This window comes from Triturus cristatus, chromosome 1_1, assembly GCF_964204655.1.
Source record: "Triturus cristatus chromosome 1_1, aTriCri1.1, whole genome shotgun sequence".
Lineage (NCBI taxonomy): Eukaryota > Metazoa > Chordata > Amphibia > Caudata > Salamandridae > Triturus > Triturus cristatus.
Genome location: NC_140579.1, coordinates 23,602,806 through 23,615,467, shown reverse-complemented (window position 1 = coordinate 23,615,467; position 12,662 = coordinate 23,602,806). Strand labels below are relative to the sequence as shown.

General features: G+C 43.9%; 1 protein-coding gene across 1 annotated transcript; it reads right to left on the bottom strand.

Moving 5' to 3' along the window:
* Window positions 1–9,767: 9,767 nt before the first annotated feature.
* LOC146869198 (uncharacterized protein F54H12.2-like) lies at window positions 9,768–12,350 on the bottom strand. The gene is made up of 3 exons (XM_085632486.1): window positions 12,150–12,350; window positions 11,391–12,038; window positions 9,768–9,848 (listed from the first exon to the last, which is right to left on the bottom strand). Exons 1-3 carry the CDS (start codon window positions 12,348–12,350, stop codon window positions 9,768–9,770), a joined length of 930 nt encoding a protein of 309 aa, XP_085488612.1.
* Between the last annotated feature and the right edge of the window lie 312 nt (window positions 12,351–12,662).

Sequence of the window (12,662 nt, the reverse complement as noted above, 5' to 3'; positions counted from 1 at the left end):
ACTCTGTCGTCACCTACCATCCAGTTATACCTATCACTAACTGACTATGATTTTGATCGTCTCTTGTTAACCCGTTTTAGATTCAATATGATATTTAGACTCCTAAGCTTCCCATTGATGAATGACTGGTCCAGACATCTGTGTAAATGCCCCTGCGATGGTACCTCTATGCAATCCACCATTCACATTATTTTATTTTGTAAATATTACGAAGTACAAAGAAAGAGATGGATTGTCCCAGTTTTAAAGACTTTTGGCTTGAGATGCTGTCGCCCGGCCCTTTTAGCATTGCAATTTTTAGAGAATGAATTCGTCATTGCTTCTGTTACTGTATTTCTTAAAAATGTTTTTAGATGTAGGAAAACAATGATCATGTGATTTTTAATACTGTACTTTGATGGTTATTGTATATTATAACCGAATAAAGTGATGATGATGGTGTCATAAATTTCGCTCTTCTGCATCCGACTCTATGAACAGACTATGTTGGGATGAAATTAGGGATCAGATGAACTTTGAAACACCGATGTCATGGGGCAACTTCCTGAAAACATCCTTGGATGAGCTGGAATTACAAACCGCGTGGGAAAAAGTGGCCGACAATGCAACTTTCAGCAAAGCTGCAAACGCATCAGCAAAAAGGAAATCTCTGCTGGCAGATGAAAAAGAACTTAGCAAACGCCGGCACGGATGGACAGTTATTAACTCATATAAAACCTTAAGGCCTCAAGCTTATTTATCTGCTCATTTTAGCCAGCATATAAAAAAGAGTTTTACGAATTTCAGAATGGGAATGCACGATTCAAAAGATCTGTATCCAACTTGGAAAAAGCCCCTTTTATCTGAGAACTGCCGACTATGTGGTTACAAATCAGAAACATTAATCCACTTATTATGTGCTTGTCCAGCAGTTTTGCCTGAAAGGAGACAGTGCTTAAAACTTATTTTTAATGCCTTGGAAATTCGTTCGAGCAGGCAAGCGGTAATAAGATGGCTGGAGGGGACGTCCATCATCTTGGCCTGCAGCGGCGTCAAATACATGATAATGGTCAGAAAACTTTTATATCTCGCTGACGCCGTTCAATCTGGATTGTAGCCAATTTTTCATAATCCTTCCACCATATTAATTAGGTGGGCAGCAAGCCACGTCCCTTTGTAAGCTGAAATACACAGTAAAGTCAAACAAAGTCATTATCATTAGGGTTTCGGCGTGTAACATGTAAGCACCGACTAGAAGGTTTTTGCGAGCAGGAATTATCGTAAATGTATTTAACGTAGTGTAATAGTACTTTTTGTACTCCTTGTAATTTTATCGCGATTTTATGTAAATATGATGGGGAATTGTAAAGATTTTAATTAATCAAACAATAAAAGAATTGAATTGAATTATAAGGTCTCAAAGGCGAGACCGATTGCATTGCAAATGCTTGCTTCCTTTGGGTGTCGCTCTGCAGTTTATGACACATGAGCATGCTCATTTCATGCCTTGGGGTTTCTAGGTGTGTTTTTATGTCACCATGATTGTTGCTTGCCCATTCCATTGCCATTCTACCGTTGTCTCTGCGCTATCTGTACTTACCACCACGAGTTGATATGTTTACTTGTGCACAGCGTGTATGGTCTTTTATTCCTGCTATTGCAGTTCCCTGGGGTGTCGCTGGAGTGGATGGCTCTATCTGTTTTTGCATAAAATTTCGCATTGTTACCACATAATCGAAATACATGTTCGTTTTTTACCGGCAGTGGCCCCTGAGGAAGGGACACGAGGTCCCGAAATGCATTGGGCCGAAGGTCATCAATCGCCACTCTCTGTGTTTACATTGTCATAAATGTTATGATTGTGAAACGTTTTCCATGCATTGATTATCATGAATCAATGATAATTGTACTCGTATACATTGAATGATGTTCAAATTCTTTTTTTTTTTTTTTTTAAAGCAATTGAAAACTCATGGTAATACCAATGTGAGACCATTGTTGTTGTTACATGTTAGTAGTATACCGGGATACCTTCGCTCATCACTTCCCTGTCCTTAAAAGTGACAGCCCGGTTACCTGTGGAATGTGCGTCCTTAAAGTTTAAATGAAGTTTTAGGACCTGAAGAATGTGCGTCCTTAAAGTTTGAATGAAGTTTTAGGACCTGTGGAATGTGCGTCCTTAAAGTTTGAATGAAGTTTTAGGACCTGTGGAATGTGCGTCCTTAAAGTTTGAATGAAGTTTTAGGACCTGTGGAATGTGTGTCAGTTCCTACTCTGAAGAATGTGTGTCCTTAAAATTTGAATGAAGTTTTAGGACCTGTGGAATGTGTGTCCATAAAGTTTAAAAAAAAAAAAGTTTTGGGGACCTGAGGAATGTGTCTTTAAAGAACTGATGGCTGCAAACTACCCCCCAGCAGTCTTGAGCAGAGCAGGATAATCAGATAACACAGGGCGGAGAAAACACAGGGCCTGCTATAATTTTATCAGTCACACAGCAGGGTTTACAAACATTTCCGGGGCCTAGCTCCTTACGCCAATGTTCAAACAGGATTAGAAGATGTCAAAATGCTATCAGGGATCCCAAACCGTCACTGCAGATGTCTGAAAATGTTTTCGCCCAAGACCCCTTTACCTGTATGTAAGCCCTCCCAGCCATACATAATGTGTTACACTCTTCTAATTAGCATGCAAGGACAAGTATAAAAGCAGACTTTAGAGTACAGGAGATACAGACATTTAAAAGACCCTTTTGGAACAGAGCCCTGGGCTTGTTTTGCTGCTGCACCTGCCTAACACAAGGATTTAAAGGACAGAATGGCATTTTCTCAGATTGATGCGGCATGCTCTACTCTTAATGAGGTAAAATAGGAGTACTTGTACAGTGTTGATGTCTTAAGGATTTATTTAATGTAATATGTTGAAATGTATTTAAGGGGGGATTAGGATTGTACTTTTAAAAAAAAAAAAAAAATTTAAAAAAGGGTGTCTAGCGCCGTGTAGAAAATGTGTTCACGTTGTTTTAAATAATGCTTAATGCAGGGGTTGTCATTTTAAACGGAGCAATCCGCAAGGGGAATGCCCTTAAATTAAATACTGTTGTACTTTTAAAAGGGTGTCTAGCGCCGTGTAGAAAATGTGTTCACGTTGTTTTAAATAATGCTTAATGCAGGGGTTGTCATTTTAAATGGCGCAATGCGCAAGGGGAATGCCCTTAAATTAAATACTGTTGTACTTTTAAAAGGGTGTCTAGCGCCGTGTAGAAAATATGTTCAAGTTGTTTTAAATAATACTTAATGCATGGGGTTGTCATTTTAAACGGCGCAATGCGCAAGGGGAATGCCCTTAAATTAAATACTGTTGTACTTTTAAAAGGGTGTCTAGCGCCGTGTAGAAAATGTGTTCACGTTGTTTTAAATAATGCTTAATGCAGAGGTTGTCATTTTAAACGGCGCAATGCGCAAGGGGAATGCCCTTAAATTAAATACTGTTGTACTTTTAAAAGGGTGTCTAGCGCCGTGTAGAAAATGTGTTCACGTTGTTTTAAATAATGCTTAATGCAGGGGTTGTCATTTTAAATGGCGCAATGCGCAAGGGGAATGCCCTTAAATTAAATACTGTTGTACTTTTAAAAGGGTGTCTAGCGCCGTGTAGAAAATGTGTTCACGTTGTTTTAAATAATGCTTAATGCAGGGGTTGTCATTTTAAATGGCGCAATGCTCAAGGGGAATGCCCTTAAATTAAATAATGTTGTACTTTTAAAAGGGTGTCTAGCGCAATGTAGGAAATGCATTCACGCTGCTTTAATTAATCCTTAATGTAGTGATGGTATGCGGCTTAAGTTGTATAATGTGGAGGTTGAATATGGCTGGCATGTTATTTTTTAAAAGTTGCAAGGCTTCATATATGTAATGTGAATGGCCGTGATAGTTTTTTGATGGGCTGCTCATGACTTTAAATACAGTGTAGAGCGGGGTAGGGGGGTGGGCATTTAAAAGTGAATACAGAACATGTAAAACATATTAAACAATTTACAAAGCAAAATAAAAATAAAATAATACTGTTTTGTACTCACCATATGCTTATGCTGGCTGTGAACTCCTGCTTCAGGCCCAGGGATGGCTCAGGCCATCTGTCTTTGGCGCAAGTCCCAGGGTTGAACGCTGCTCTTTGGGGCCTGTGCAGGGTCTTGGGGCTTGTTCTGTATTGGTGCGGAATCGCTGGGGCCCCTGTAATTATAAATTAGGAGTCCCAGAAACTGTTGTGCACCACAGGTGCTCTGGCGGTAATGGTGGGGGCTCAGTGCCCACGTTAGTTTATAAAAACACGGGCCCCAGAGTCCGTGGTGGCTCGGTGCCCACGTTATTTTATAAAAATACGGGCCCCGGAGTCCGTGGTGTTCCGCTTTCGACTCCGGAGCGTGGCTGCCTTTTTAAAATAAAAGGCTTCCACGAGGGTCCCAGTGGCGGCGTCAGGGAAGCATGTGTGAGGGTCCTACCAGCCACGAGAAAGAAGCTCATGGCTGCAGGGTTTCCGCGTTTTGTTGCGGGCTGGGGCAACCAGTGGGCAGCAATAAATATTAAAAAACGTATTTAAAGCCCATAGGGACCGTTTTAGCAGAGTCCCTGTGGGTTTCTTTTTATTTTAAAAAGGGGGCAATTGTATATAGCGCGAACTTTACCCCAAGATGTCAGAATGCTTTACAAAAGGGTCAGTTACATTACACAAGAGCTGTGATTATAGGCTTTAGAAACAGGAGTGGGGAGGCCGGATTACCAGTGTACACGTTGTGCACACCGTCCAGGAGGAGTAGTTGGGGGGTTGGGGCATCCAAGGGGTCCCACAATAAATATAAAAAAAACGTATTTTCAGCTGCAGGGACAGGATTACAAGCGTCCTTGCGGCTTTCTTTTGTTAAATGTATTTATACATTTTTATATAGCGCTGACTTTACCCCAGCAGTGTCAGAGCGCTCCACAATAGGAACAGTTACGTTACAGGAGGTGAATGTTACAAATGTACATGTTACAGAAGTAAATGACCTACAGAGGGGCATATAAAACAACAAAAGATGCTGGTCAAACATAATCTCAAAGGCACCATGCTAATATAGCGCCAACAATGTCCTAATGTTTTGGAGCACGGCCAGGGACCGTTGTTTATTTTAATGTAATTTTATATAGCGCGAACATTACCAGGGAGAGTTTTAGAGCATTTTACAAAAGAATCATTTGCGTTACACATGAACCCTTTCATTTCAGGGGTTGTTGGGGGTTTAAGGGAGCGGGGCTTTTCTACATTTAACCATGCCCCTCTAAAGCGACTGCTGCCCCTGGTATTGGGTGTTATTTATTTATAAAACCATGTCGTTTAGGATCAGTGTTTCTAGGGGGAAAAATAAATAAAATGTCTGCAGATAACAACCTGTACAAGTGGTGGGCCTGTGGTTACACATGTCCTGTGTAAGGATGTGTGTCACTGTGTAATATGTTTTTTAAATTATTTTTTTGTATTTAACCCAGACACAAGACCTCCCTGTATTATCATTCAACATCGATGACCTACTTACCACAATGAAGGGTAGGTGCATTTTAGAGTTGTTTAGCTCTTTGTAATGTTTTCACAATCATGTCTCAAACTATTTTTATCTAATGGTATTCCCATATGTGTTTGAATCTATAGTTGATGATGACGTATTATACCAACATGTGACGGATCTGGAGTTGTACCTGGATGGTCAAGACCCGGCGGTCGATTTACAGGATAACGCAGTTCCTACCGGTAAATAAATAAAAAAAAATAAAAAAATGCCATGGTTCTTTAAACTGCCTAAGACATGGTGGGACTAGTACCCACCCCAAAAAAAAAAAAACACAGCGTGGGAACTGTAGGAGGGCGCCTCCGAAGGAATTGCTAAGATCTAGTTTATATTTCAAAGGTAATTATTTTTTTCTTTACAGGTCCATCGACGTCGTGCCAGGGCAGCAGGACTGTGCAAGAGCCTACAGATTCACGGTCAAAAGAAAGGTCTCTGAAGAGGAAAGCTTCACCGTCTAAAAAGGGCCCGGCGACAAAGAAAACAGCGGGGAAAAGGCCTCTAGCAGGTGTGTTTTTTCACAAAAAAAAAATAAGGGAAGAACTCACAAGCAGAAAGGGTCATCGACATGTAGTACCTGGTGTATAAAGAGTGTGTAGAAACTAGGTGTGGGGGTGTTGTGTCTGTGGGACCCTATTTTTTCTAATATATATTTTTATGTTTATATTCTAGAAGCGGCACACAAGAGGTCTGGAGAAAAATGTGTACGGTTAAGAGGACTACAGCACCTTTAAGGGACATCACAAAGACCGTCCAGAATACGGGGCAAGCATCTAAAGGTGTGAGTAGGAGTGCACGCCAAGACACTTTATGCTCTTATTACGATCACATCCAGCAGCGAACAGGCGTAGCCGTGACATGTCAAATCAATACCCCAGTTAACAGGATGAACACTCTCAAGGTCTCAAAAGGGATTCTCAGCACAAGCAAACCCCCCCTTAAGAAGAAGAAACAGTTGAACACTGGTCGCCAAACAGCATCTTTTCCCCTCAAGGTGAAGAAACCAGCGGGCCCGGTTTCCCAAGCAACACCTTTAGAACTCAACAAGAAACAGATTGGCCCAGAGTCACAGGCAGACCCTTTAGATCTCAACAAGAAACAGATTATCCCTGAGGCCCCGGCAGACCCTTTAGATCTCAACAAGAAACAAGGGTACCCTGAACCACAAACAAATCCGTTAGACCTATCATTAAAAAAAGGTGTCAAGCCGTGGAATGAGCCCTCGGCCCCCATAATCTCTAAGGGCCCCGCGGATGTGGCACCTGTTGCAGGAGTACCCGTGCCACCACCAGCCCCTAAAGTAAATCGCCTCTCTAGAAAATATCTCAAGAATCAGCAAGGGGACCCCTGGCCGCAAGTAGAAACAGGGGTAGGGCCTTCTATAATCATTCCTGCAGGACATAGGGCCTCCATCAGTGAAAATATTCAACCCCTAGAAGACCCTTATACCAGTAGCAGCGACTGCCACAAGACTCTGACAGGGGCTGTAGACGTAGCACACGAGGGGCCGTCTAACACCCATGATAAGGATATGCTCACAACTGTTGCACCTTCAACCGCTCACGCACCCAACAAGTCCTTAACCGATAGGACCCTCAATTCTAGCGACAGTCAATTACACTCGCCATGCATTATGTCCCCGAGCACCGTCCCTGGGGCGTACAATCCAACCAGCCCCGTATCCAATGTAACCACCTCATCAGCCCCACCAATATACGCTGATAACAGTATGGACTTGGACGCTGGGGCAGATCAGGATTGGGTCATTTACGATAGTGAGAACCCGGCAACGAGCGTTCCTGGGTGTTCGCACTGGGACCCCGCTTCTATCATCCCCCAGGACCCTCCTTTACAGAATGGTGTTGCACCGGCTGGTGTGTCAGAGAGCGTTATACAAACAGGCGGGGTGTTCATCCCCAATGAGCCGCAATATGCTTCTGTAAAGGATGAAATAGGAGCTTATTTGAATGACATACAGTTGGCTGTCAGAAGGTTAAAGCGACAATCGAGCGCAGCAGCCTTAAAAAATGGGGTGTGGGGGTGTAGTGGTGCAAGGATTAGGACGGAAGCGGAGCAGAACATACTGCAAAGTTTTGCTGTGTTTAAAAGGGGTGTCCTCCATACTTGTCAGACAATTACGTCAAACCTATGGGGTGTAAATGCGTGACTATGCAGGCGACGGTCCCTAAAGACACCTCCGGCCGTTACTAAAAGTTCAAAATACAGCAGAAGTGTACAGACAATACTGACAAAGTCAGTGCGCTTCTTACGACTGCTCCGGCGTAAAAAGTACATAGCCCCTCGCAAACAAGGCCATACATTTTCACAAGCGACCCCTGCAGCACATACACCCGTACACGTCACCCTACAGCACCCTTGTCCAGGAGCGAACGGCCAGAGAGGCGGGCATTTGAAGGGCTCAGAGGTTAGAGAGGCAGTACTTCTGAACCCAGAACACATAGACGGCTCTAGGCCTGGGCCTGTAGCAGCAGGCTCCACCAGTACGGCGACCCCCGATGCCGAGCACACTGTCCAGAACGGAGGGGGGCGGATGCCTAGAAAAGCAGGGGACTGTAAAAAGCAAAAGCGGGCTAGTAGCGCTAGGCAGCGAAGGCTTTTAATAAGTAAGCTAAAGAAAGCCAGAATATGCGCTACAAGGGTTCTTAAAAGAAACACAGAGCCCACACTAAGGCAGAACCCCCAAAATGATACACCAACAAACTCCCCACCAGGTCAAATTCCTCAGGGTGAAGACGCCGAGGACGTCTTGTTAGAGAGTGTCAGAAGGTACAGGCGTACTGTAGAGAGATTTAACGCTATAGAACACTATGAGGAGTTTAGGTTTGTGAACATACATCGGATAAGGTCCTCAGATGAAGGTGTTTTAGCCATACACAGGGCTGTGCAAGTGCTCATAGAAAGGTTGTTACACGATGTGGGTCCTAATGATTTTTTCCAGATACGCTTCCAGGGGCAGGGCTTTGACAGTCCGCTGTTCACCAAACGACGGTCTCTCGACATGTTTGACGACGTGGAGTTTTTAGAAAACCTCTCGAAGCTTTTTACAGAGTAAGGCTGAACTAGTCGCCTATGGTACTTTCAGAGTCATAGCCCTCATTGTACGCGGACGTGCGGGGGGTGTTTACAGATCTTTAAAGAGTGTGCTATACAGTCAGATTTATAAAGAAGCTCTTAGAAAATGCTGCCGGCGTTTTATCCCAAACCCCTAATAACATTGTTTGGCTCTATTCATGCTGGCAAGATCTTTATACTGATCTGTCCCGTCGTTTCCCACATATCAGATTTATAGAAGGTATACCAGACAATCTCAACGATGATGAGCTGCTTCCCCCTGCCCTTGTAAACATGGTAATTGTTGATGACCTTATGCGTGAAGGTGGTGATCATCCTGAGTTAGAGAGAGCTTTTACTCAATATTCACATCATCGCAATCTAAGCATATGCTACATTGTGCAGAACTTGTTTTACAAGGGTAAGAACAGTCGCTCTATAGCTCTCAACGCCTCATACCTTGTTTTATTTAAAAATCCCCGCGATAAGCAGCAAATATCCGTCATAGCTAAACAGATGTATCCTGGAAACACACACTTCTTCATGGAGGCCTTTAACGACGCTACCGCAAAACCCCACGGCTACCTGTTGGTCGACTTAAAAAATAATACTCTAGAAGACTATAGACTGAGGGCCGATCTTTTTCCACCGGAGCTCCCTGTCGCTTACACCCCAAAGACCAAGTCCCAAGCCTATAAAAAGCGGCGTTGAAACCCCCTTACAGACATTCGCAGCCTGACCCTTATAACACACGGTATTGACCATGTCTGAACGACTACGCCGCAATTTAGCTCTCCTGAAGATGCTAGTTACAGCCAGCCCCCAGCACCGAAAGGCCATCCTCTGCTCAGCTTCTGACGATTTAGTTGCGGCCATTTCAGAAATAGCCCTAAACACCCTAAAAGGCAACGTCCCTATATCCAAGAGCCAGTTACAGGTGTTGAAGAAGAAGCGGCAGCTTATCAAGAAGCTCAGTAATAAAAGGTCCTCACTCATTACCAAGAAGAAACTTGTGAAACAGTCTGGGGGTTTTATAGGCTCTTTGTTGGGCATAGCCATACCCCTAATTACAAGTCTCATCTCAGGCCAGTGATGGAGCACGCCTCTAAGATGTATCTGGTTCCTAGACAGCAGTTGGAGCAGTTGGGTTCTTCTGCGGACAATGCATGGGATATACGGCGAAATGAGACTCAACGTCTGGATGCTGAAATTAAAGACATTTTGAACAGGACAGATCTAAATCCGTACGACAAAGCTAACCTTTACACAACCACCCTTAAAAACTTTTTAAGCTACTACAAACAATGGGATGCTGAAAAAAATAAGCTAACTCTATATACCACGGACTCTGAACAACCAGCAGCAACAACGCCAGCTCCTCAACCCCAGCAGTCACAGCCTACCCATGCACCGCCCCCCGATATCTTCGTTGACGACCTCTTAAATAATATAGGTCAGAGGCACAGGGGAGCTGCGCAAATGTTGATGAGTAAACTCTCCGCTTCTAAAGACATAGCAACGTGGAATGACAGAGGTGAATTTCTCTACAGGGGGCAGCCTATTGTTGGCTCGCACATGTACGATCTAGTCAAAGGGCTCACGCATCCTAAAACTCTAACACCTCAAAATGCTCCTAGAGGTTGGGATCAGTTTCTGCGAGCCGCTGCTGAACTCAATATACCTTCAACAATCGTGGTTAATAATGACCACCGCCGTATGCTTGAAATTTTGAAGGACCCCCTCCCCCCATCGCCAGCCGCCTCTGTCGGCCCCCTCCTTTCACCATCGTGGACTACCCCTCCTACGGCGGCTGCCCGGAGAAAGAGGACTCTGCACAAATCCGCGACGTGGCTTGAGCCATAATGTTTCTACAGACTTTATTCGGAATTGCTGTGCCTACTACTTGTAAAATCGTTTTCTGATTATTTTTTTTTTCTTCATATATATTGCTTCAGCAGGGTCCGCCCTTGTAATGTCAAGCCTGCAAACCTGTTTGTAATAAACACTTTTTTATAACTTTTCAACACGTTTCACTCGTCTTTTAAAAAATTTTTTAATTATGGTGTATGTACATGCATAGAAATACAGAGTCTGAATATTTGTTTTAAAAATGCCTTTTTATTTTAAACGGTCATTATTAAACATAGCCGGGTTACAAACCCTTACAATTTTGACAAACGCTATATTCGGTTTTCACAGGCCTGACCGATGCCCTTGTATTTTCTTTTACATATTTCACAACTAGACTATCGTTGTTAACAAGGTCACTCGAATATAGATTTAAGAAATTTCTAAAAGGCACACCCTCCGACATTTTACTGATAAAATAAAGACAGTGCTCCCCACATGTGATGGCTAACGAATCCTGGACCCTCAGCTTGTTATACTCCACCCGCGCTGCGACTTTTTTCACAAACTTGAATACGGGTTGTGTATACAGATGGTGTTCGGGGAACTCTGCTGTACTGTCAAACACCGTAACCTTGTCACTATCTATAAACACAGCAGCCCAGTGTGTTCCTCCCTTGTAATGGGGATCTGTGTTAAAGACTAGGGTGCGGGGTCTTTCTGACCCTATTTCGCCTGGTAGCCCGTCGCTAGGGAAAACACCTAAAAAGTATTTCCTAGCGTATTTATGTCTGGTTAAGAAGTCCCGTATCTGCACAGTGTCCATTTCACAAGCTCTTTAAAGATAGTCAAACAGAACTTGTCTGGCGTGGTTGATCTGAATGATACTGTCGAATACCGAGTAGACGATCATGTTCACATTCGTAGGTAACGGATTACTAAAGCGTATTTCAGCTTTTAGATTCCCATTTTTGACCAGGTTGTAGTGCCCTCCATCTTCCATGTCGGGGGTCAGGTCGAATGCGAACAGTGTGTATCCGGTCCCATAGCCTTCTCTTGACACGGCTACTCCGCAGTCCCGTAGATGCTTCCCAGTTATCGACACCAACCCCTGATATTCCCTGATGTAGTTGGAGGTTATAAAACTGGGTGTGTAGGGTTTTGCAGGAATCACAGAGCCCTCATGGACCAAGGCGGCGTAGTTGATGCTGTAGTGCTTAAAATTGAAGGGGTTTGAGGTGTAAACGCCGCTAAAAGCTGTATTGTCCACAAATCCGATGATGATAAGCTTGGGTAGTTGTCCCAGAAATAAATTCTGCTGCTGTGTTAGCCGTGTACCGGCCGGGATGCTGAATACCTTCAGAGCTACTCTATCCACAGCGTACTTGGCGTTTGATATTTGCAAAGCGTCAGCGTGAGCTAGTCTGACGCTCGGTGACACTTTCACTCTCTTTACAAATAGACTCGCCGATAGTATGTCCAGTTTGTACTGGTGCGCATCGCCGCTGATGAGACAAAATGAGTCCTTGTTGCACGTGAGCTTGATCTTAAGATCAATTCCGTTGATGAGCAGTTTATCTTGGAAGAAGAGGTCTGAATGTATGCGCCCCAGGAGATCAAACTGGTTACTATTTCCCGCAAACCCTGCTCTTTTTACAAAACCTTGATTGTCACCGTCCAGCTCCTTGACTTCAAAATGCCCTGGTGTATCCTTGTAGAAGAGCCCCGCTGAAAGCTGCGTGTCGAGGGCGTCGCTACTGTCATTTAGAATGCTCTCTAGGTAGGCTCTGTAGGCGTACATGTTATCGCTCTGTGTGATGAGTCGATCACCCAGGGTGATGTCCACCTGATTAAACATTGTTGCTAGCGGGTAAGCGATCGTCGCCACTTTAGCGTCTGCTGCTATGTCGGTACCATCAGGTTTTACGATTTTACACATAAGATGGATCAGCGTGTTGTTGAGATCCAAATACATATCCGTGGACCCCGACACACAAAACTCTATAGGGGCCAGCGGTGTCAAGGCGGCTAAAGGTGATACCTCTATGTAGAAGCTGTTTTCGATGCTCGTCTGCGTCGGGTTTAGAGTAAAAAAGTCTAACTCAGATTTGGCACACTCGCCGGATGCACAGTGTACGAAGGCCATGTTTTAGTTTACACCGCTTTTTAT